This window comes from Esox lucius, chromosome 5, assembly GCF_011004845.1.
Source record: "Esox lucius isolate fEsoLuc1 chromosome 5, fEsoLuc1.pri, whole genome shotgun sequence".
In the NCBI taxonomy this organism is placed as follows: domain Eukaryota; kingdom Metazoa; phylum Chordata; class Actinopteri; order Esociformes; family Esocidae; genus Esox; species Esox lucius.
Window position 1 is genome coordinate 23,595,434 of NC_047573.1, and position 23,639 is coordinate 23,619,072.

At 45.6% G+C, this 23,639-nt stretch overlaps 1 protein-coding gene across 3 annotated transcripts in view; it reads right to left on the bottom strand.

The window, feature by feature from the left end:
- The window catches only part of raraa (retinoic acid receptor, alpha a), a 140,451-nt gene that overhangs the window by 75,559 nt on the left and 41,253 nt on the right, over positions 1–23,639 (bottom strand). For all 3 annotated transcript variants that reach the window (XM_010894513.3, XM_010894512.3, XM_020046776.2), the window contains exon 2: positions 6,933–7,456. In XM_010894513.3, coding sequence (XP_010892815.1) covers positions 6,933–7,086 — 154 coding nt within the window. In that variant the 5' untranslated portion in view covers positions 7,087–7,456. The remainder of the gene's footprint in view (positions 1–6,932; positions 7,457–23,639) is intronic.

Below are 23,639 nucleotides of genomic sequence, written 5' to 3' on the forward strand. Positions count from 1 at the left end.
GAAAATGCACTGAGAAAATATAGCCATTGAGAAATCATGTTACTGTGATTCTGAAAAGTCCTGAGGATTATCCAGTGTGTCTGTCTGTGTGTGTGTGGGTGTGTGTGCGTGCGTGCATGCGTGCGTTTGTCGTTCAGAATGCAGGCCTGTCTAAGACTAAAGCAAAACGACTGACGATGCACTACCCCGTTTCAGCAGTTATGGGCAGTCTAACTGCATGCAGGAGGTGATTTTTAAGCTTTCCTTTAAGACTGTGTGTGTGTGTGTGTGTGTTTGTGCATGTACAGGAGCGTTGTGGTCCCAGAGAACACCCCGATTGTCCCTCTACACTGGCCCCAAATAATCTCAGCATAGCAGAACTCTTTCTTAGCCCTGCTCAATGCCGTGGCTCCTTTGTGGGTTCATGGAAAAGCGCATTAACCGCTAAAAAGGGGTTCCCAAACCCTGACAAGAAGCACAGGGACCCTGTGCTTGATCATTCAATCACTAACATCCGACCTGTTCAACCCACTCCCTCTCTGTGCTCTTCCCTTTAGGTAACCAGGCCATATCACTGTGACCAACATTCAAACAGGTTATCACACTCAATGAAGATTCAGTGATACGGGTTTGCAAGTTATTTCTTTTTCCCCAAACCACATGAAACGAAGAGGGCGTCCAGAGTGCGCACATGTTTTGTTTTTTTATCTCTTTACCCTTGTCTTGACTCGTACACTCTTTGAAGGAAGCTGAACACAGACACTTCCTCCAACATCAGAGGGGAGATTTAGATTTCTGTTTACTCGTCTGCCGCATAGCTGCTAGCAACAGGATGCTGTTTTTGAAGTTGTTATGGTCCAACTAGCTTTAAGCACTGCTCAAAATGTACTGTGTGTGTGAATTACAGTGTGTGTGTGTGTGTGTGTGTGTGCGTGGCTAAGAAAATGGAGCCATCCACCGGATTATCAGAAGACAGCTCTTTGAAAAGGAGGGTCCTCATTTGCATAAGCGGACGCAAAGAAAGAAAGACCTATACAGAAAAGAGAAGTGGGAGAGAGAAGAGAGCGAGAGAGAGAGACGGCGACACTTGCCAAGCCAGTGGATGGGGGATAATGCCCTGTCAAGTATTCCAGGCAGAGAAGGGACCTGGCCCCTGGTTCCCTCAGAGCAAATGGAAATAATGTGAAATGAGTAAGTAAGTGGAATAATGGGGCGTAATGATAGCGCTGTCAGGCTGTGGTGGGTGGAGGGGGAGAGAAGGAAGGCTGGGGGGGACGCAGGGCCGCGGGCTCCCCTGTGAGAGCCCTGTTGGCTAGGCTGCTGGTGGTTGGCGTCTCTCACCAACAACACTGGCCGTTGCCAACATCGGCCTGTACGCCCCGCGGGCGCCAGCTTCTGCTGCTGATGATGCACAGGGAGGGCTCGACTGGTTCTCTTCCACTACATCTCTCTCTCCTACAGCCTTTCTCACTCTCTGTCTATTTCAGGCTTTCTCTCCGTCTCTCCCCTTTAATCTCTCACTCTCATTCAGCCATTCTCTGTACCTCTTCTTTAGTCCCTCTCCTTCAGCCTCTCTCTTTATTTATCTTTTATTTCTCTCCTCTGTGTTTCTCTCCCCATCCGTGTTTCTCTCTCTCTCCGTCAGTATTTTTCTGCCTCCATTTCTCTCTGGTACTCTGTCTCACACTCCATAACTCACCCCCTCAGCTCCAGTTTGGATCTGGGGGGGGTTGTCCATGGCTTCCTGGTGAAAGAACACATCCACACTCACAAGGACAAAAGCAGACTGACCGTGAAGCTGTCCTAGATGTTATAAGGATCATAGCGGTCATAGCTGTCATAGTGGTCATAGCTGTCATAGTGGTCATAGTGGTCACAGTGGTCTTAGCGGTCACAGTGGTCATGATCATAACAATCATAGGAGTCATTGTGGTTCTAGTGGTCATAGCTGTCATAGTGGTCATAGCGGTCATAGTGGTTATGATCATAACGATCATAGGAGTCATTGTGGTTCTAGTGGTCATAGCTGTCATAATGGTCATAGCGGTCACAGTGGTCATAGCGGTCACAGTGATCATGATCATAACAATCATAGGAGTCATTGTAGTTCTAGTGGTCATAGCTGTCATAGTGGTTTTAGCGGTCATAGTGATGATAGTGGTCATAGTGATGATAGTGGTCATAGTGATGATAGTGGTCATAGCAGTAATGGTGATCACAGCTGTCACGGTAATAATAATGATCATAGCTGTTATTGCTGTCATGGTGATCATAGATGTGATAGCGGTCAACGCTGTCATAGCAGTCACAGCAGTCATAGCTGTGAATAAGGTCAAAGTAGTCATAATTGTCACAGTGGTCATAGCGGCAGCCGGATTACGGGGCTGAACGCTCGAAGGACATAAGCAGAGTTAACGCTGGTCAGAGGTCCACACCAGTCGGAAATGCAGACCGGCTTGTGTTGACCTCAATCACATTTGATAAAAAACAGACAGTCATTAGATAAAGAAAAGAAAGCCATTAGATAAATAATAGACAGGCACTGTATGAAGAACAGGGCTGTCTGTGTAAACTAGGCCATATTTCTGCAACAAAACATAGCCCTTACGAAAAGCGGACTTTAACAAACTTATTGTAGTCTAAACACCAAACGACGGTCCAAATATCCGGTAAGAATGGTAAACAAAAAAAAAAGTGGAATAAATTGTGTCCTATCTAACTTAAGTCTCATAGCTTATGTAGACCCTCATTTTAATGTTAATCACCAAGCGTTAATTAGTCGTCAGCCCTAAGTGACTGAATGAGGGAGAGCGAGCTCTGGGACAAATGTGTTTTACACGGCGTGTTTAATAAGCATGCACCCTCTAAATCATAGTATTGGCAGTGCTCAAATGAGTTTCCAATAATGACCTGATCCCCTCGGAGGCTTTCTGTGCGTGCGCGCACTTCAATGACTACTCTGTCCATTTCCTTGGACGCTCACGTAGCCAGGATATGTCCATGACTCTGGACGATATGGTGTGAGATACCACTGTCCAACGCCACACACTTGAGCAGTGGAGTACATGCTGACAAGACGCAGACGATGTGCGACCGGCAAATCTCAAAGAAGGCGGTAAATGAATAGGACTTTGGACAATTACAAGACGTAGCACGGTTCACAAGCAGTAAGCTGCTCACCTTTGTTTTTATTCCTACAGCACAGTGTGTGTGTGTGTGTGTGTGAGTGTGTGGCGCAAGGCCAAGGCCTGGCGTTATCCTTTCCATTCCTGTCTCGGCAGGCTTAGCCTTCGGCGTTTATTGGTTGACTGGTAAACTATCCGCTGTTTGTTTGTCCACTTCTTGTTTAACTACAAACCAACACTCGATTGGCTACTCTGGCCCTGGGGGAGGAGGGGGAGAGAGGTGGGAGAGAGGGATATGGGCGTGACGAAGAACCCAAAAGTTTCCTCTTTGGCAAGCAGGCCCTTCTGCCCACCCACATGGCGTCCTGTCTCCCGCCCCTCCCCGCCTCCACATACGGCGGACCACCGAGGAAGGCACACACACCACCTGTCTGACCAGCCTGCCGCACTCACCACGCGAGCAGTGTTGCACTTTGGGCCGTTGAAATCGCTTCTGAGGTTGCCAATGTTGACACGCTTGGGTAGGCACACAAACACACACACACACACACACAGAGAAACAAGGCTCCAAATGTTTCCCCCTCCAAAATTATACTTTCACACCGCTCCCGCCTGCCCCAAAAAGACTTCAGAAATCCCAATGAGCCGCCTGTAAAGACCAACCCACCGCACGTCTGACATAGGCAGGTCAAAGGCTGGAGTTCCCCGTCAGGCATTGACTGGAGTAGGAACAGTGAGGTAGGAATCCCTACAGCTAGGCTAACTGCACCTGCAGGCTGAAATAACATCAGTTACCACGTTGTATGTAGAGCAATGACCCGTCTCAGTAAGTTAATACAAGAGCCGCTATGGTTAGCCTGCGCTACATTGGATGAACAGTAATGGGCAAACACCCCAATGTCAACCTTGCCTAGCTTCATCCTAAATAATAACGACAGCCTAGCCGCCACGTTGGCTACATTAAGCACATGCGCAAAAACGCGCCAGACTTTTGACACGTCTGGAGGGGCCGTGCAATCGAAAGTTCTACTTTGGAGGAAAATGAACTGCTGGAGTTAAAACAAGGTCTGCTAATGAAGACATTACCCCAAGTCAAGATTGTGCCTTAGATTTCAAGGAAATGAAGAACCAAGGGGGAATGTTTCACTACTCCCACTGACTTGTGAAACCCTAAACCCCGGTCTGGTCTGCTTCACAAGCGTTCCCGGAAATGTCCTAATGTTGGCCCCCTGAGTTTAGAGACTTTGTGACACACCTCTGGAGGTTAGGTTGCACTGCGCTGGGCTTCATGCCTTAGCCGAGCATGGCCGGGTTAACCCTTCTGCTCCGCTTGGCTTAAATAATTGGTCGGTGGGGGATGAACTGGACAAGAGCTTTGTCTGAACCAGCCAGTTCACTGCTCTCTGACCGCTTAGCTCACAGCACCTGGAACATTGACAGACTGGGCTGGCAGGGGTCTGTAGAGGGCAGACCTGGGTTCAAATTATATTTGAAAGCAAATACTTTGAGTGTTTGATCCAGCCGAATACTGAAGGCCAAGATTTGCTGGGTTAGCAGATTTGGGACTACCTAATGTTCCAGGTGCAAGTAATATATTTTTTTAAACCACCCATTTTGGGCTGGATGTACAGTACTGTGGTTCTCAACTAGGAGTATTAACACCTCTGGGTGTACTTGTCCTATCCATAGGGGGTTCTTGAGAAAACTCAATTTCAGGGAGTAGTTTATTTCTGGTCTGCAAATTTGACCCATCACAATATTTTAAAATGGCAGTTGAATGATCAAGCATTTCACTGTTTACAAGTGACCAAGTTAGTCAATGACAGCAAAGTAGAGGAAATGAGAGTGACAATTGAAAATGGATGACAACTTGGCCATCCTCTAGTTTGTCCTGAGTCATACAGCAAAGTCCAGTACTACCTGGGACTGAGCAGACCTGCTGTCGCTAGGGGTAAAATTGTTTGTTTAAAAAAAAGAAATACATAAAAAAAAGACGTATTCACACACAAACAGCTATCTTGGCAGCCATGAGCTCTGTCGACACCTGTGCTATTGCTAGCAGTAACCAACTCAGTATTTCTGGCCAAAAATCTGCAAAATAATTATGAAGCCCAAAAGAGACAAAAATTGCTTCCCTAAAACTTCTGTCAGCGTTGTGTGTTAAGCCTGCATTTGGAACACAGCCTTTTAGAAATCCATAAACCCCCAAATGTGTTTGGTCCTTCGCCAACATTCTCACATTCTTTCTATCCTGATATTCTAAGCTCCAAACAAACTCTCTCCGAGAGGATAGAGAGAATGTGGAAGAGAAAAGAGAGAGAGAGTGCAAGATGGAATGAAGAGGAGTCTTAGTGTGCTCTGTGAGTATGCGCGCGGTCAGTGTCCCTGATTCTCCAGTGTTTATTGACAGGAAATGTTTGTCCCGGGCATGGGAAGGAACCTCACCGTCCTCTACTAACACCTGGAGGGAGTCCCACAGACACACGCCACCGTACTTTTCACTCCCAAGTCTCATGCACCCAAACAAACGGGAATGTTCCGAATTCAACTTGAGAGAGACTCAACTCTAACATGGAACCGGATGGCCGACGTTCCCCTGGCCGGTCCGGGGTCAAAGCGGAAGTGGACATGACTTGCTGCTAATCACAGTTCCTCTCCAGGCTCATCCTAATGAACCCTGCGCTAATAGGACCAGATTGAAAGTCAATATGCCGACCCGGCACAACCTGGGTGACTGGAGTGAGGAGATTGCCTCTCCCTCCCATAACTATCTGTAGGCAGGTCCAAATCGCTAGATCAGGCTTCGCTTTAGTGAGTGGCTCGTCTGTTTTGAAACGTCAGGTTGATTACCCGGTCCTCCTGCACTGTGCTATCTTGGCAGTTGTGTGTGTGTGTGTGTGTGATTGTGGGAGATAGAGAGGGCTTGAGTACGCACCGTCCATCTTTTTATGTGGGAATGATCGAAACGGAAAGGAGATGAAAGCCGACTCCCCCGCACACGCACACAAACGCATGCGTATGCACAAACGCTCTCGCACAACCCCACAGAATGCGCAGAAGCATTCAGACCCAAAACTCCCGTCTTATAAGCAAAATGATTTGAGGCAGATATGCCAAGAAGAGGCCAGTAACGTCGCAATCATATGCTTCCATTCCCTGCCAGCTGCCTCCAGGAGAGAGACACACTCTCCTCGATACAGCTGACAGCGAGGCACAGCAGCAGAGGACATTCGTCTCCGATAACGAAGGCTCTCCTCTGAAGAGCGGAACGACTCGGAGCTCGGCATGATCCCGCTTACCTATTTGTCGTTCCCGAAACGAAGACGAGGCCAGTCAGACAAGATAAAACAGTTGCAGCCAGTCAGATAACATCCAAAAAAAAGTCTCTACCAACATCCTGGCGGCGTGTTGGGCTTATGTTATTGTATTAAAAACACAGTACCTAGACACCCTGAGCACCAAGCCTGTTTCAGCTGTGTGTACGGCCCGCCAACAACAAACGAGTTAGCGGCACCCGAAACAGGCTAATATCCTGAGATGAAAGCCAGTAAACATTGCAGACGATACAATTCACATGTGCCTTAATGCGGGGCATCTCAAACCTCTCCCCGGTGACCGTCGGCCATCTTTGTGTGATTTATTCCCGGAGCTAGCACACCCCGACGCAACTTATCAAGTCCCTGATTAGGGAAATAGCAAGTCAAGGGCTACGACGCAGAGTCTGGCGGCCTCAGAGGAGAGGTTTAAGAGGCACTGCTTTAGGAGGGTACCGACGACATGCCAGCATCTGTCGAAACAGCAGGGAGAGAGGCAATAGTGGGTACTCACTGGCTGGCGAGGGTGTGCTGTAGCCACTAAGGGGCAGACCAGGTAGGGCAGGGGGGGAGAGCCCCCCCAGCATGTGGGGGAAGAAGTAGGAGTAGTGGGGCATCGGGAAGCCGTTGAGGTGGGGGCCCGGGACGGGGTTGCCCTTCCCAGCCATTTTGGCTCAATCCACTGCCACCGATGATGACACCCAATACACAACACAACAGCCCGGAATGGAGTCAGAGTGGGTTACGGACTGGTCTGAGCCCCCATGTAGGCGATGGATGTGTGCAATAATCCACTGATTGCGAAATGCCCTCTGAATCAGGAAGCTGGAGTTGTGGTGTTCTCCAAAACGTCTGCCTGTTACCTCCTTTGACTACAGTGAAGGAATGGTGCAGGATAGTGGTGATGGTGGTTATAAAGGGGGATATGAAGCTTCACCTGGAGCTCATAATGAGTCTTCCATCGTGGAGTTGGTTCCAAAGACGGGGAATGTGTGGAGACATGGCGTCTTTAGAATTGTCCTGCCCCTCAATTTTCACCTAGAGAGAAAAAGAAAGGAGAGAATTAAGTTGCAATCCTCTTTGGAACGGTATAAATACCACAAACACATTTTAAAACATGACATTTCAGTCTTCACATACAGCTGTTAAAAAAGCAATGGTTAAAAGGTCAAACACAGCACAGGAAAAGAAAGAGTTCGTTATATTAAAAAGATTTTTCCTCTTTATTTACAATCTTGGGGAAAACAATGCAGCTCTTTGATGCTAATTACTGGAAATGTCTCATCTGAAATAACCTTGTCTGGGAACCAGATTACATCTGAAATGGTACGAAAACACCCATTTCAGCTTAATTATCTTATGGAGCATTAAAAGCCAAGAACAGCATGCGTGGGTATGGGATATCTCTAGAATAAACACTCATTATCAAAGCTGGAGTGAAAACACTGGGGGAAGGTCACTGAGACATAACTGAAAACATGAAACAAAAATCCAACTTCGCTAATTATGACTTTTGTTTGTCCCAAAGGTCTTTCCTGTACTTACATTAAACACACAAGTATTTTGTGGCAGTGTTTATTTATAGGCCAGGTATAAAGACACACAGCAATTTTTTTGCCTAAAATTAAGTTTGCTATATTGCTTTATCATGTATTATTATTTATTTTTAGCCTTTTGTAGATTTTCATATTTTAAAACGACAACATTATGTCGACAACAATGCCTAAACCACAACAGAATCCTGCTTTTAAGGTTTGGGGGAGAAATGCATCATCTAATTAAGTTCACTCTATAAATAAAATTTTTGTCTGGTTATTTATCAGCATAATTCCTGTAGCTCAGATGCGACGGCAAAGTTTTCAAAATAAATAGCTACAATTTGAATTTTTCAACTTAATAAAAGGTCAGCCCATCTGCCAGAAGACTTATCATTAGCATCATCACTAACGGCTATCCAACGTGGCAGATAAACAGGCACACAGGTCTCTGGTTTAGAGCGCTCTAAATAATAAATGGAAACAGTGGTGAAAGACAGAGAGATTTTCTGCTGAAAGAGCAGTGGCTCCAACCCTTGCTGCAGTATACTTCTGGAACACCCCAGGCTACACCTGTTCAGAACTTCAAATTAAGATACATAACGCATGCATTTTTCATAAAATGTCAAGCATTTGTATCAAGTAGTACAATCTCCAATAAGTCCAACACATTTAATTGCTTATGATACGTTCCGTTGATTTCGAACTTCAATACATGTCAAAGCAGTAAGATCAGGTTTGAACCAAACACATTCACGTCGCTTGTGTCCCTACAGACATCAGGTAAAGTCAAGGAAAGCCAGTTATCCAGCAGCGGAGCGCAAAGACAATTACAGTAACCATTCCCTCGCCTTCCTGGTGCAGCGAGGTACAATGGAACACATCTAGCTACAGCCTGTCTATAATTCATAGAGACAGTTTGATCACATTTGTATGACTTCATATTTGCAGAGCAGTGACCCAGCTCTGAGTCAGGGCCGGTAACTCACACTGAGGAACAGCGCGAGAAACCTTGACAACAGATTCGCCCAACACCTCTGCGTTCCTTTTTCTCTGTGAGAATGGATGGGCGGTGTTTGGTAAAAAAATACAAATACAAAAAGATTCATTCAAGTCAGCGTCACTCACTTCAATCACTCGCAGGGGAACAAGTCATGCGAGTGAGTGTGTATTTCCAAGTATAGTAACACATGGCAAATATGGCAAAGCAGGGCTTATAGGCTTGGGGTTAAGGTTAAGGGTTAAGGTGAAGTTGAGCCTGATTTTTCAGTCCTGGACCAGGCTAAATCTGTGTCCGTGAAACCGGCCCTAGGTGTTTTCATTTAAGAGTGTGTGCCTGAGTTTCTGTGTGTGTGTGTGTGCACGTGTGTCAGTCTGTCTCCCAGACATGGTCTGTGTAGTGAACGCCCCTGGTGTCTGTCGACCTCATCAGGCTGAGAGCATGGCTTTACAGGCTCTGGCCTTCTATTAACGGTCTTATTTTTATTGATCGGGGCCAAAGAGCTCTCCAATCACCCTGTCATGTGGCCAGCCAGCCATATAGACACGGATACCGCATGCATGTGGATACACACACACACACACACACACAGGTTAACACAGGGCAAACACACACGCGTGCTGGAAAAAACAAAAACACGTTTTCTTTCTAGTAAAACTGGAGGGCATGGCACAAGGGCCGTTAGAATTAACTAAAAAGCTTTAACAATATTGTTAAAAGCCCAGGGGAGCTAGACACATGCATCCACACTTGTGAAGGGCCTCTATAGCCCTACCACCTGCTTAACTGTTATTCATGAATCCCACCACTAAGCCACTTGCCAGGCACTGTGTCCAACCTGGGCCCGCCATTTTGGTACATGAGCTATGCAACCTCAGTACAACAGAACTATTGTACAGAACACAGACACAGCCTGGAAAACCAGGCAGCGTCGGTAGCTAAAGGTTGTTTATCAAGTGCTAGCAGAGGTCAGAGATTTGCAGGGAGAGCATGAGCCATTGGCTATGTATTCTATCCCCAAACCATCTGCTCCGTATGTCACCTACGATGGCCATTTTGAAACATGAGTCAGCGGGCCTTTACAACAGAATTCAGAAATCGGAGCTGATCTGACCGCGTTGGAGAGACCTGATTCGTGGTCCCCTGTGGGAGTGGGCGGTCTTCAGACAGTTCACTTAAAGGTGACCAAATGTGTTGCCTGTCAGAGAGCATAAGGTGTTGAAACAGAAAACGGCACAGTATGACTTGGTAACGTGTCGGCCTGGTCTGGAGAGGACACTAACGCTCTAGTATGACTTGGTAACGTGTAGGCCTGGTCTGGAGAGGACACTAACGCTCTAGTATGGCTTGGTAACGTGTCGGCCTGGTCTGGAGAGGACACTAACGCTCTAGTATGGCTTGGTAACGTGTCGGCCTGGTCTGGAGAGGACACTAACGCTCTAGTATGGCTTGGTAACGTGTCGGCCTGGTCTGGAGAGGACACTAACGCTCTAGTATGGCTTGGTAACGTGTCGGCCTGGTCTGGAGAGGACATTAACGCTCTAGTATGGCATATCGTAGGAAGCAGCACAAGAGGCTTGGGAACGTCAGACTGGTGGATGGCGGCAGGAGTGACGCCCGGGCCTTAGACTGGATGCCAATACAGATGTTTGGCGAGGAACTGTTCAAAAACAATCCCGAATACCATTGCTTTTTAACTCCTTACAACCTATGCACAGTGATATATTCCTCTCTGAAGTGAAGATACAATGACAACCTTTTCTTTAAACATGACGTCAGAAGCTTTTACAAACAGCATGAAATAACACATCATAGAGCAGCGAGCTGTGGTCAGGACCAGAGTGCAATTCAGCACTAGTACTCTAATATCCTCCACGTTCATACAACACACACACACACACACACACACGCATGTCCAGATTACCACAGCTTACTCACACACACCAGCCTTTCAACGCTTTCGAGGCACACACACGTGACCTTAGGAGTGTGTGTTCTGCGTGATAGGGCTGACATACTGCTGCAGGTGACACCCTGAAGTAGCGTTACCAGGGCCATACTGAATGCCCTTGTGCTGCCAAGCTGCTAAGTGATCAAAGGGACAGCTAACCCTGGAATAAAAACACACACATGAGCAGATCCGTGCACACACACACACACACACACACACGACAGGACCCTCCGGGACGCTGAGTCCTTCGAAGACCTTTCCAACAACGGACCCTTCTCCAAATGCCTCTACCTATTCAGATTACCCCTCTCTGTCACCCATGCCTCCATGCAACTGTACTCAGCCCACTGGGGGATTGCACTGCCTATATACATAGGCAATGGTGTCCTGTGGTATCTGGCACCAAGACGTTAGCAGCAGATCCTTTAAATCCTGTAAGTTGCGAGGAGGGGCCTCCATGGATCGGACTTGTTTGTCCAGCACATGAACTTGTTGTTGTGTTCCTCAAACCACTCCTGAACTATTTTTGCTTTGTGGCAAGGTACATTATCCCGCTGAAAGAGGCCAGTGCCATCAGAGAATAACATTACCATGAAAGGGTGCACACGGTCTGTAATAATGCTTAGGTAGGTGTCAAAGTAACATCAACATGAATGGCAGGACCCAAAGCATCACACTGCCTCCGCTGGCTTGCCTCCTTCCCATAGTGCATCCTGGTGCCTCTTTAGCAATGACCTTTTGTGTCTTGCCCTCCTTGTGCAAGGTGTCAATGGTCGTCTTATGGACAGCTGTCAAGTCAGCAGTCGTCCCCATGATTGTGTAGCCAACAGAACTAGACTGATAGACCATTTAAAGGCCTTTACAGGTGTTTTAAGTTAATTAGCTGATTAAAGTGTGGCACCAGGTGTCTTCAATATTGAACCTTTTCACAATATTCTAATTTTCTGAGATACTGAATTTGGGGTTTTCATTAGTTGTCAGTTATAATCATCAAAATTTTAATAAATAAACACTTGAAATACACTCACCTAAAGGATTATTAGGAACACCTGTTCAATTTCTCATTAATGCAATTATCTAATCAACCAATCACATGGCAGTTGCTTCAATGCATTTAGGGGTGTGGTCCTGGTCAAGACAATCTCTTGAACTCTAAACTGAATGTCAGAATGGGAAAGAAAGGTGATTTAAGCAATTTTGAGCGTGGCATGGTTGTTGGTGCCAGACGCGCCGGTCTGAGTATTTCACAATCTGCTCAGTTACTGGGATTTTCACACACAACCATTTCTAGGGTTTACAAAGAATGATGTGAAAAGGGAAAAACATCCAGTATGCGGCAGTCCTGTGGGAGAAAATGCCTTGTTGATGCTAGAGGTCAGAGGAGAATGGGCCGACTGATTCAAGCTGATAGAAGAGCAACTTTGACTGAAATAACCACTCGTTACAATCGAGGTATGCAGCAAAGCATTTGTGAAGCCACAACATGCACTATCTTGAGGCGTATGGGCTACAACAGCAGAAGACCCCACTCATCTCCACTACAAATAGGCAAAAGAGGCTACAATTTGCACAAGCTCACCAAAATTGGACAGTTGAAGACTGGAAGAATGTTGCCTGGTCTGATGAGTCTCGATTTCTGTTGAGACATTCAGATGGTAGAGTAAGAATTTGGCGTAAACAGAATGAGAACATGGATCCATCATGCCTTGTTACCACTGTACAGGCTGCTGGTGGTGGTGTAATGGTGTGGGGGATGTTTTCTTGGCACACTTTAGGCCCATTAGTGCCAATTGGGCATCGTTTAAATGCCACGGCCTACCTGAGCATTGTTTCTGACCATGTCCATCCCTTTATGACCACCATGTACCCATCCTCCGATGGCTACTTCCAGCAGGATAATGCACCATGTCATAAAGCTCGAATCATTTCAAATTGGTTTCTTGAACATGACAATGAGTTCACTGTACTGAAATGGCCCCCCACAGTCACCAGATCTCAACCCAATAGAGCATCTTTGGGATGTGGTGGAACGGGAGCTTCGTGCCCTGGATGTGCTTCCCACAAATCTCCATCAACTGCAAGATGCTATCCTATCAATATGGGCTAACATTTCTAAAGAATGCTTTCAGCACCTTGTTGAATCAATGCCACGTAGAATTAAGGCAGTTTTGAAGGCGAAAGGGGGTCAAACACAGTATTAGTATGGTGTTCCTAATGATCCTTTAGGTGAGTGTATATATATATACACACACACACACACAGCTCTGGAAAAAATTAAGAGACCACTGCAAAATTATCAGTTTCTCTGGTTTTACTATTCAAAGGTATGTATTCGAGTAAAATGAACAGTTGTGTTCTATTCAATAAACTAGTGACAACATTACTTCCAAATTTCAAATAACAATATTGTAATTTAGAGTATTAATTTGTAGAAAATAACAACTGGTCAAAATAACCAAAAAATATGTAGATGTTTTCAGACCTCAAATCATGCAAAGAAAACTAATTCATATTCATTTTTCAACAACAAAATACTAATGTTTTAACTTAGGAAAAGTTCACAAATCAATATTTGGTGGAATAACACAGATTTTTTATCAAAGCTATCATGTGTCTTGGCGTGCTGTCCACCAGTCTGTCACGTTGTTGTTGGGTGACTTTATGCCACTCCTGACACAAAAAGTCGGCTTTGTTGGATGGCTTGTGACCATCCATCTTCCTCTTGATCAAATTCCAGAGGTTTTCAATTGTGCTCAGCTATAATGGGGCTATAACGGTAAGAGGAAGCCTATACTGCAGGTTAACAGATTATTAGGATGCCTACTGCAGGCTAACATGGAAATATGAAGCCTACTGCAGGCTAACATGGAAATATGACGCCTACTGCAGGCTAACATGCTAAGAGGAAGCCAACTGCAGTGTAACATTCTAAGAGTTCTACACCTCAGACTAGCATGCTATGAGGATACCACTGCCTTAAAAAATAAGCAAATCTGTTTTCATAATAGTCTGTTCTTGGGGATATCATATGAAAAACGTAGCCTAAGCTAAGAGTGAGACGTCAGAGGTGTCAGAGAGGCCTCGTGTCACCCTGAGGGGAATTGTCTAAAGAAAACAGTCATTATACCTGAAAAGAAAAGTGGAACAGTTTAAAGGTGGTCGGGGAGGGGCATCATTGAAAGATTTCCATATATTTTTTAAACCGGTACTAGACATCATCTTCTGAAATGGCCAAAAGGTGGTTTCTCAATATCCATTACCCTGTCAGCTCAGATAGAGCCTGTTGGAAGGCAAACATCAGCTTATGAAACCAAGTCCTTTTTTAATTTATTTTCTGCTCCCAGACCGAATCAGCTGCTTCATATAAAGATCAGTCCGGTGAGCTAATACGTGAGCATTGTCCTTCTGGAAAAAACAACTCTCAGAGTTGGGGAACATTGTCAGAGCAGAAGGAAGCAGGTGTTCTTCCAGGATAACCTTGTACTTGGCTTGATTCATGTGTCCTTCACAAAGACCAATCTGCCCGATTCCAGCCTTGCTGACGCATCCCCAGATCATCACCGATCCTCCACCAAATTTCACAGTGGATGTGAGACACTGTGGCTTGTAGGCCTCTCCAGGTCTCAGTCTAACCATTAGATGACCAGGTGTTGGGCAAAGCTGAAAATTTGACTCATCAGAGAAGATGACCTTACTCCATTCCTCTACGATCCAATCCTTGTGGTCTTTTGCAAACTTCAGCCTGACTCTTCTTTTCTTCTCATTGATGAGGGTCTTTTTCTAGCTTTGCACGACTTCAGCCCTGTCGCTAGGAGCCTATTTTGAACCGTCCTTACCGTGCACTTCACCCCAGCTGCTGTTTGCCATTCTTTTTCTAGGTCACTTGATGTCATCCTACGGTTGTTGAGTGACATTCAAATGAGTTGACGGTCATCTTGGTCAGTGGGCAGTCATTTAAGCCCTCTGCCAGTCTGTAGGTTTGTTGTCCCCAATGTCTGTTGCTTGACTTTGTTCTTATGAACCGCCGTCTTTTAAATTTACAGGATGGAAGCAACAGGATGCTTACTGTATCCCACTGCCAGTAAAGCCTTCTTTTCCTCACTCAAAGCTTTTCTTTTCAACTCTTTTGTCATGCTGAATAGTTATTTTTTTATTCAAATTACCTTTGAGATACAACTTGCACTGTTTTTACCATACAGCTGGTCCTATTACAAGAGGATAGTGATGACCAAAGCAGTGTTTTTTATACTTTTCCCTGTTAAATTAGATTTGGTTCAGGTAATCACCTAATCAGTACCTCATTAAGTAGAATGAGGTGGGCCTGTGTTGGAATTTAACAGACATTGGAATGGAATGGCTGCCATACATGTAGAGATGCTGATTTAAGAAAAGGTCTCTTAATTATTTCCAGAGCTGTGTGTGTGTGTGTGTGTGTGTGTGTATATATATATATATATATATACACATATATATACACACACCCACCCACACACAGTGGCGTCATTAGGCCTGGGCGGCCGGGGCTATAGCACCTTATCTATTCATTTATAATTCTGATCTCACATTATCCCAATGTTAACGTGTAGACCGCTAGTGTGTACATCGAAATTTTCCACATGTACATTCTAAACCCTGTACTTTCTGTCCCGGGCGGGGCTGGGGGGTGGGCTAAGCCCCAAATATATTGCAACACCTCTGCACACACACATATATATATATATATATATATATACATTGGATATTAAAAGTCTACACACCCCTGTTAAAATTCCAGGTTCTTGTGATGTAAAAGAATGAGACAAAGGTACAGAACCTTTTCCACATTTAATGTGACCTATAACATGAAACATTTAATTGAAAAACAAACTGAAATCATCCCCTGCTGGAGCTGCTGCCCCCGCAACCCGATACCAGATAAGCAGATGAAGATGAGATGACTGAAATCTTCGAAAAATTTAAAATCTTACAATTCTGATAACATGCTTTTGATCAGTGCCATTTGGGTGATTTCTGTTATCATTATGATTTAAAAAGGAGCCAAACAACTATGTGATAAGAAATGGCTTCATATGATCACTATCCTTAAATAAAATACAGTTTTTTTGCATGATCATTCATAGTTTCCTAATCAATGCCAAAACTTCACAATTTCTGCCAGGGTATGCAAACTTATGAGCACAACTGTACACACACACATATTATATTACCATTTCTATACACATTGTCTTTTCAGAGCACCTCTAGTGCCTGTGGAAAGCAAAGTCTAAAGAGTCCGCATCTGAATAGTAAAGCATTAGGCAGGACGATGAGAGAGGAGGAGAGACGATGAGAGAGGAGGAGAGACGATGAGAGAGGAGGAGAGACAATGAGAGAGGAGGAGAGACGATGAGAGAGGAGGAGAGTCGATGAGAGAGGAGGAGAGTCGATGAGAGAGGAGGAGAGACGATGAGAGAGGAGGAGAGACGATGAGAGAGGAGGAGAGTCGATGAGAGAGGAGGAGAGACGATGAGAGAGGAGGAAAGACGATGAGAGAGGAAGAGAGTCGATGAGAGAGGAGGAAAGACGATGAGAGAGGAGGAGAGTCGATGAGAAAGGAGGAGAGTCGATGAGAAAGGAGGAGAGTCGATGAGAGAGCAGGAGAGACGATGAGAGAGGAGAGACGATGAGAGAGGAGAGACAATGAGAGAGGAGGAGAGACGATGAGAGAGGAGGAGAGACAATGAGAGAGGAGGAGAGACGATGAGAGAGGAGGAGAGACGATGAGAGAGGAGAGACAATGAGAGGGGAGGAAAGACGATGAGAGAGGAGAGACAATGAGAGGGGAGGAAAGACGATGAGAGAGGAGAGACAATGAGAGAGGAGGAGAGACGATGAGAGAGAAGGAGAGACGATGAGAGAGGAAGAGAGAAGATGAGGGCACCCGAACGTCATGGGTCGCTGCTTGTGCCTCTGCTCAGCAGAGGTGCGCGTGTGAGCGCGTGCGTAGGTCGAGGTTACGTTATGTAGTAGCCGGTGACTTAAATAGGATCTGACTGCTGATGCTGAATTAATAATCAAAAAGCCCTGATGGGTGGAGGGGGTTATGGGCAGGCTGCACTCTTAACATGTCTTCAGGGATCAGCAACAACACGTACCACAGACACACACACAGACATGCACACACACAGAAATCAAGCAGGCAGGATGACCTTAGCTTGTTGATCCCCACAGGATCACAACTCAGTTAAGATGATGGTATTTAATTAAATTATCCTGACTTAGTCTTAAAAGTAAGAGACTACTGTAGGCTCACATGCTAAGAGGAAGCCTACTGCATGCTAACATACTAAGAGGAAGCCCATACAACAAGCTAACACGCTAAGATGAAGACTATACCGCAGGTATACAGAGTACAAGTAAGCCTACTGAAGGCTCTAATGGTAAGAGGAAGCCTATACTGCAGGCTAACAGATTATTAGGAAACCTACTGCAGACTAATGTGCAAAGAAAAGGCCTACTGCAGGCTAACATGCTAAGAGAAAGCCGACTGCAGACTAACATGCTAAGAGGAAGCCTACTGCAGGCTAACATGCTAAGAGGAAGCCTACTGCAGGCTAACATGCTAAGAGGAAGCCTACTGCAGGCTAACATGCTAAGAGTTCTACACCTCAGGCTAGCATGCTATGAGGATACCACTGCCTCAAAAGATCAGCGAGTCTGGTTTCATAATAGTCTGTTCTTGGGGGTATCACACGAAAAACGTAGCCTAAGCTAAGCGTGAGATGTCAGAGGTGTCAGAGAGGCCTCGTGTCACCCTGAGGGGAATTGTCTAAAGAAAACAGTCATTATAAAAAGTGGAACAGTTTAAAGGTGGTCGGGGAGGGGCATCATTGAAAGATTTCCATATATTTTTTAAACCGGTACTAGACATCATCTTCTGAAATGGCCAAAAGGTGGTTTCTGAATATCCATTACCCTGTCAGCTCAGATAGAGCCTGTTGGAAGGCAAACATCAGCTGATGAAACCGAGTCCTTTTTTTATTTATTTTCTGCTCCCAGACCGAATCAGCTGCTTCATATAAAGATCAGTCTGGTGAGCTAATACGGCAGTTGGCAAACACACAACGCCGAGCGGCTCTAGCAGCAGCTCCGTGCACTGAAACTTTGATGAGCCTAGAGCTGTGTGGGAGGAAGCAGGCCTCCGCATAACAGGTGTGCGTGTGCTCACAGTAGAGCGCAGGTACACTCGTGACCCGGCCGAAAGTGGAAGCCGCGAGGTGCTGAACGCATGTACCCGGGGCAAGTGTACGTGGATGGAGTCGCGTAACGGGGCCGTTCCCATGACCGCCGGGAGGCGACTCGGCTTGGCAGAGGAAGAGACAGAGTGGTAAGTGACATTTCTGTCTCGCGCTAAAAAGGTCAAGCTTTAATTATCTCAAATGCCAGGGAGCATTCACCTGCGAAAACAGACGGGGGGATGATCTGCTCGTGTGTCCGTGTCTGTTGATCTGTCTAGTACGCTAGGGTTGCGTAATTTCCGGAACTTTTGACTTAAATCCCTGGTTTTCCAGAATCCCTAGCGGGAGGATTCCAGATTTTCTGCCCTATTCCCTCCAGAAGAAAAGAAACCAGGAAGTTCCTGGAATTGTGCAACTGTATACTACAAACACACAGACACACACACACACACACACTGTGCACTTTGCCTGAAGCCTCAATCTGTCCATGCGCACACAGGTATGCACACAAACACACACACACAAACACACACAAACAGCAGCACAGACAAATCTATGACAAAAGCTTGCACGCACGCTTACACACATAAGTGAGCCATCAGCCAGAAGCACTGACGCACAGCCATTCACACCACCATTCAAAGCTATATTAAGAATGACATGATTGACAACGTCACCGCCAGACTCCAATGGCCCAGTGTGAAGAAAACACAACAGTTGTACAGCAGATAGAGGCGATTGTACTCAGAAAAGAACAGTTTCACAGTGTGATTACAGAGACAGTCAAATAACACCGGAGAGAAAACCCCCCCAAAAAAACAGAGAAAGAAACACCACAGACAAACTAAAACGCAATAAACCAATAGTCAAAAAGTTATTATTATAATAAATATAGAAAATGACTTGCCTGTTGCAGACATGTATGATAGGATCTGATGTCCTAGCAACAGCAAAGTAGCTGATAAAGGCCTATTTCCTGTGTTATCACACACAAACCAATGCACACACTCGGCACGGCACTGGAGTGTGTAGAAGAGGACCAATACTGTGGGACTTTCAGGAAAAAAAAGACGCACACGCGCTTACAATCACCACTCCACATCCAGCTACAAAGCACACACAGATATTCACGGGCAGATATTCAAAAGATTTTTTCGGGTATCGCTCCCTGAGAAAACATGTAGCACTGTTCCCTGTGTTTACACAGCCGCTTGCATGGAAAAAGATTACTTCATATGAAATATGAAGAGAGAGGTGAGAGAGAAAATGGGCAGATAATAGAGCCAGTATGGAGCTAAAGCTAAAGGTGTATGTAAGACTATACGGGAGAGCGTGAGAATGAGCAGGAAAGGAGAATGAGTGAGAAACACGCAGAGGTTTCCTTCTGGTGCATGACTCGTGCTCCTATGGCCCATGCTATTCTTATGGTTACCACCGAAAACGCTGGATAAAAAAAGACGTCCCGCTCAGGCCATTTACCTTAGGCACCAGGACATCAGCAGCTGGTCTGCTATGTTAGAAATAGAGCCAGAGGGATTTGTCTTGTTTCTAGCAAATGCGAACACTGTCTCCCTGCCTAAATCCCACTAGACTCCTACCACTTGTCTTACCTGACCAGATAAAAATAGGGCTTTCTCTTGACTAGGTCAAGTGAAAGACAAAACTCTGGGCTTGACTCATGAATGAACAGGAGAATGAAATGTGGAAGTAAAAAAACAATTATTGGAATGGTGCCAGTCTCTGAATCTCCCTCTGTGGTCTCCACAGTCTTGAGAGTAAACAGTCCTTCCTCATTGCTTGCCTTAAAAGCTGAGACAGCTGTGGGACTTCAACAGCACACCAGAAACTATACAAACAAGCATAAATAGACGGACTATCTACACGTAGATATGTTTTTTTGTTTATCAACTAGGCCTGTGTGACTAATCAAACTCACGGCGCAATACTGACACATGCAACATTCGCATTGCAGGAGTGGTGTTTTAAAACAACAGCTGTGAGAAACGTCCCTTCCCATCACACACCAGGGCCCATTTAAACAGCGCAATTCGTCGTCCGCACCGTTCGATTCACTGGAAGCTCACAAGCGGTCCTGTTAGGTCAAACACAACCGACCAGTTGTGCCACATGGAGGAAAACAAATAAATGTCTAGGATTCCCACAGGTCACAGCATCTTGCACTGCACTGCATGAAGAATCACAGTCCCATAAAGAAATACATTCCTCCGTAGGTATCATATAGCCCCATTGTGAACCCCCCCATGTCAGCATCACATGGTGGGTCAATGAAGTGGAGCCACCATTCTGCCAATTAGGGAGGGCAGCTGTAAGTTCCTGACATACCATTCATTTAACCCTTAGCCATCTCTATGGTAATGTTATTGTAGAGCTTAGGCCCTCGGGTGGCTGGGAACAATGAAGGCCGCTTTTTCATAAACGAGGGAAAGACAAGTGGAGGTGTGCGTGTGTATCCTACTACCCGTCCTCACACCTACTCATTCTGAGACGAGAAAAGCAAAAGCTCTACCGGCCACACGTCACACTGAGCGATAGGCCCCGTCCTAATCGGCGCCGTTTTGATAAACAGAAGCGTAGACCCTCGAGCCAGACCCACCCGCAAGGCAAAGAAAATAAAGTCAATTCAATGTCGCGAGTGGCAGCGCAGCTGGCTTAGGGGCGCGCGTTATTGTCGCCGTCCAATCATCTTCGAATAACCAGCTGTCAGTCTCCACGTGGATGGAGCACGGGTTGCACAAAATCCGAGTACAATTACGGATCTGCCCGGGTCATGGTAGAAACAGGAAGTAGCCGACGCCATGCTTTGATGCGTCATTGGATGTTTTGTCACTGGAGCTCTTATGTTGAAATCTGGTTCACTGTTTTGTGTAGTCTTGGAACCAGTTTTGAAATCCGACAGAGTTTTGTAAGCGTGTTTTTGACTAACTCTTCTGTGTGTATATAACCCGTAACAGCTCCAATGACAAAAGCTCAGATGACACTGTGAAAGCAGAGCATAGGCCTTTGAAAGGTCTAGGCCTTAACTATATTCGTAGTGCATGTCTGTACGTGTGCTTGGGATTGTGTGTGTGTGTGTGTGTGTGTGTGTGTGGTATGTGACCTAAACCAGTGCCCTGCTAAACAGGGTGACAAGTGATGCCACAGTGTTACCGGTCGGCTGTGTTTTTGCAGTGTTGTTTTTACTGCTGGGTGAAAAACACGTCCAGCCTGCCAACCTAAATGTCACATGCAATACAGAGAGCCTATTTTAGCAGCTTGTTTACTGGGCATCTTGGACTGGGTTCAGGTCCGGAGCAATTAAAGTGAATTCAATTATAGGACGAGGTGGAAGAGCGGGGGAATTGGTGTGTGTGTGTTTGTGTTGGAATGAGGCTTTAGAAGGTGGCTTGAGATGGAACTCCTTCACAGGCTTTTCAACAGAAGAACCGTGGAGAAAGGAACAATGTTTTTTTGATCAATGCCACAAACGGTCAGTGGGAAACACAGGCTTATGGGATTTTATACATTTTGTTCCATGCAATAACCTTAATCAGAGTTTATACAATTTAAACAAATGAAAAACTAACAATGTGCCTCCAAATGCACAATTTCTGTCTGTCAGGCTACAGGCTTGTGTCAGACAATACCAAAGACTCCTCTGGTCAAGACAACATTGTTTGGAGATAATGGTTAAAACCTGAAACAAAATAATGTATCCTTGAATTTTTCTTTTGAGCTGCCACACAGAAGGCTAAAAACATATTAGCATTTTGGCATTTCTATTCGTCTGATGACTGACCTATTTTGAGCTCTTGACATCTTCATAATCAGTTGGGTCACTTGGATGTATATTATCTAAAAGAACAACATCATACATTATATCACTAGTAACCAAATGATCCCTTCAGTCCAAACAAAATATGTTGTTCTGTCCAATTTTGAGGGTTTGGGTTAAAAGTGGAATTTACATTTTTACTGGCAACTACAATAAACAAATGTAATACTTCAGTTATTTTACCTATCAATCCCATTCATTTAACCATTAATTTTCCCTATTTCAATGGCCAAACAAACCAGCAGTAGCAGCCGCTAACACATTTCTGCGTTTTAGGACTACAAAGTTGGACAATAAATCATGGGTGCCACAGAAACATCGGGAAATTGAGTAAGGCAATGAGAAGCCAGAAGGACAGAACTCCTTGTATTGACTTATGTAAGCCTGCCTCACGGCTGCCCTGACATAACTCTATCACATTGCTCCTTGTGGTCGTTGTCTGGGCTAACTGGTGGACTCTAGGAACCTTAACCACGTCCTGTTCGGGGATTGGATTTGACTTCTACGGCTTGTTGCCAGTGTGGCCGTATGGTAGGTTAGACTAGAGAATCTGGGCCATGTCAGCATAGTCTGGAGCAGTGTGTATGTATGTGTGTGTTTGTGTGTGTGTTGTCCCGGTCTGACCCAACACAGAGTGATGGAATGCCAGGGGCCAGCTATGCAAAGACACCCCAGGACCTCAGTCTGCTGTCAGTTACATCCACAGCACGACACCCGTGAATAGGATTCCTGATGCACTGGGCAAAAGTCACGCACACACAGACACACACACACACACGCTCACAGAAAGCTGGATATGTACATACACACACACACACTCACACTCACGCACACGCACACACACTCACACACAATAAACACACGTACAAACCGAAAAGCAGCTGGATGCAAAACCACACATCAAAACACAACACTAAACACCAGATGGGGGCACATTGAACCCAATTACCTAATAGACCTTAACCTTCTATTGAACCTCACAGTCCTTCTGTTCCATAATGGGCGGGAATAACAGCATGACCTAGGCTGGACTATGGGCGGCTAGGTCACCCCAGAAGCAAACCATTCATAGGCCACTGACTGCTGGCACCTGTAGTTCCTAGGACAACTTCTGTTAAGCTCCTCTGTCCTTCTTTCACACACAAACGTTCAAATGACAGCTAGACTCTTCCTCCCGTTGCCCTCTACGCAGCAAGCCCCTTCCCCCAGAATAAAATGTACAGTATGAATAACAACACACCAAGCATGGACTTCCCCATTCCCACAAATAAAGACGGAATAAATAGAAATAACTTTTCCCCTAGCAGCCCATAAAAAGTCCCATTAAGAATTGCACAGAGACATACATCAGTGGTGTTTTAGGGGAACGGCGCTACACCAGGCTACACTTCAACTAGGCACGGCACCTGAACCACTGCGCTAATGTGTCAGTTTGGTGATTTCCTACATTCAACACATCTGGTCTGACAACTAGTGAAATCAAACCAGCCACCCGATGCTGCTTTACCACTCCCACCCACTCACACATAAACACTGGGGCTAGCTGAGAATTGCTGTTCTGTTGAATGGTATGTGTGTGTGTGTGTGTGCACGCATATGCGCGTGTGCGCATGTGAAATCTAGGTCTAGCAGCACATAGGGAGAACAGAAAATCAGTCCACACAATGTTTTTAGCCGGTCCCCAGT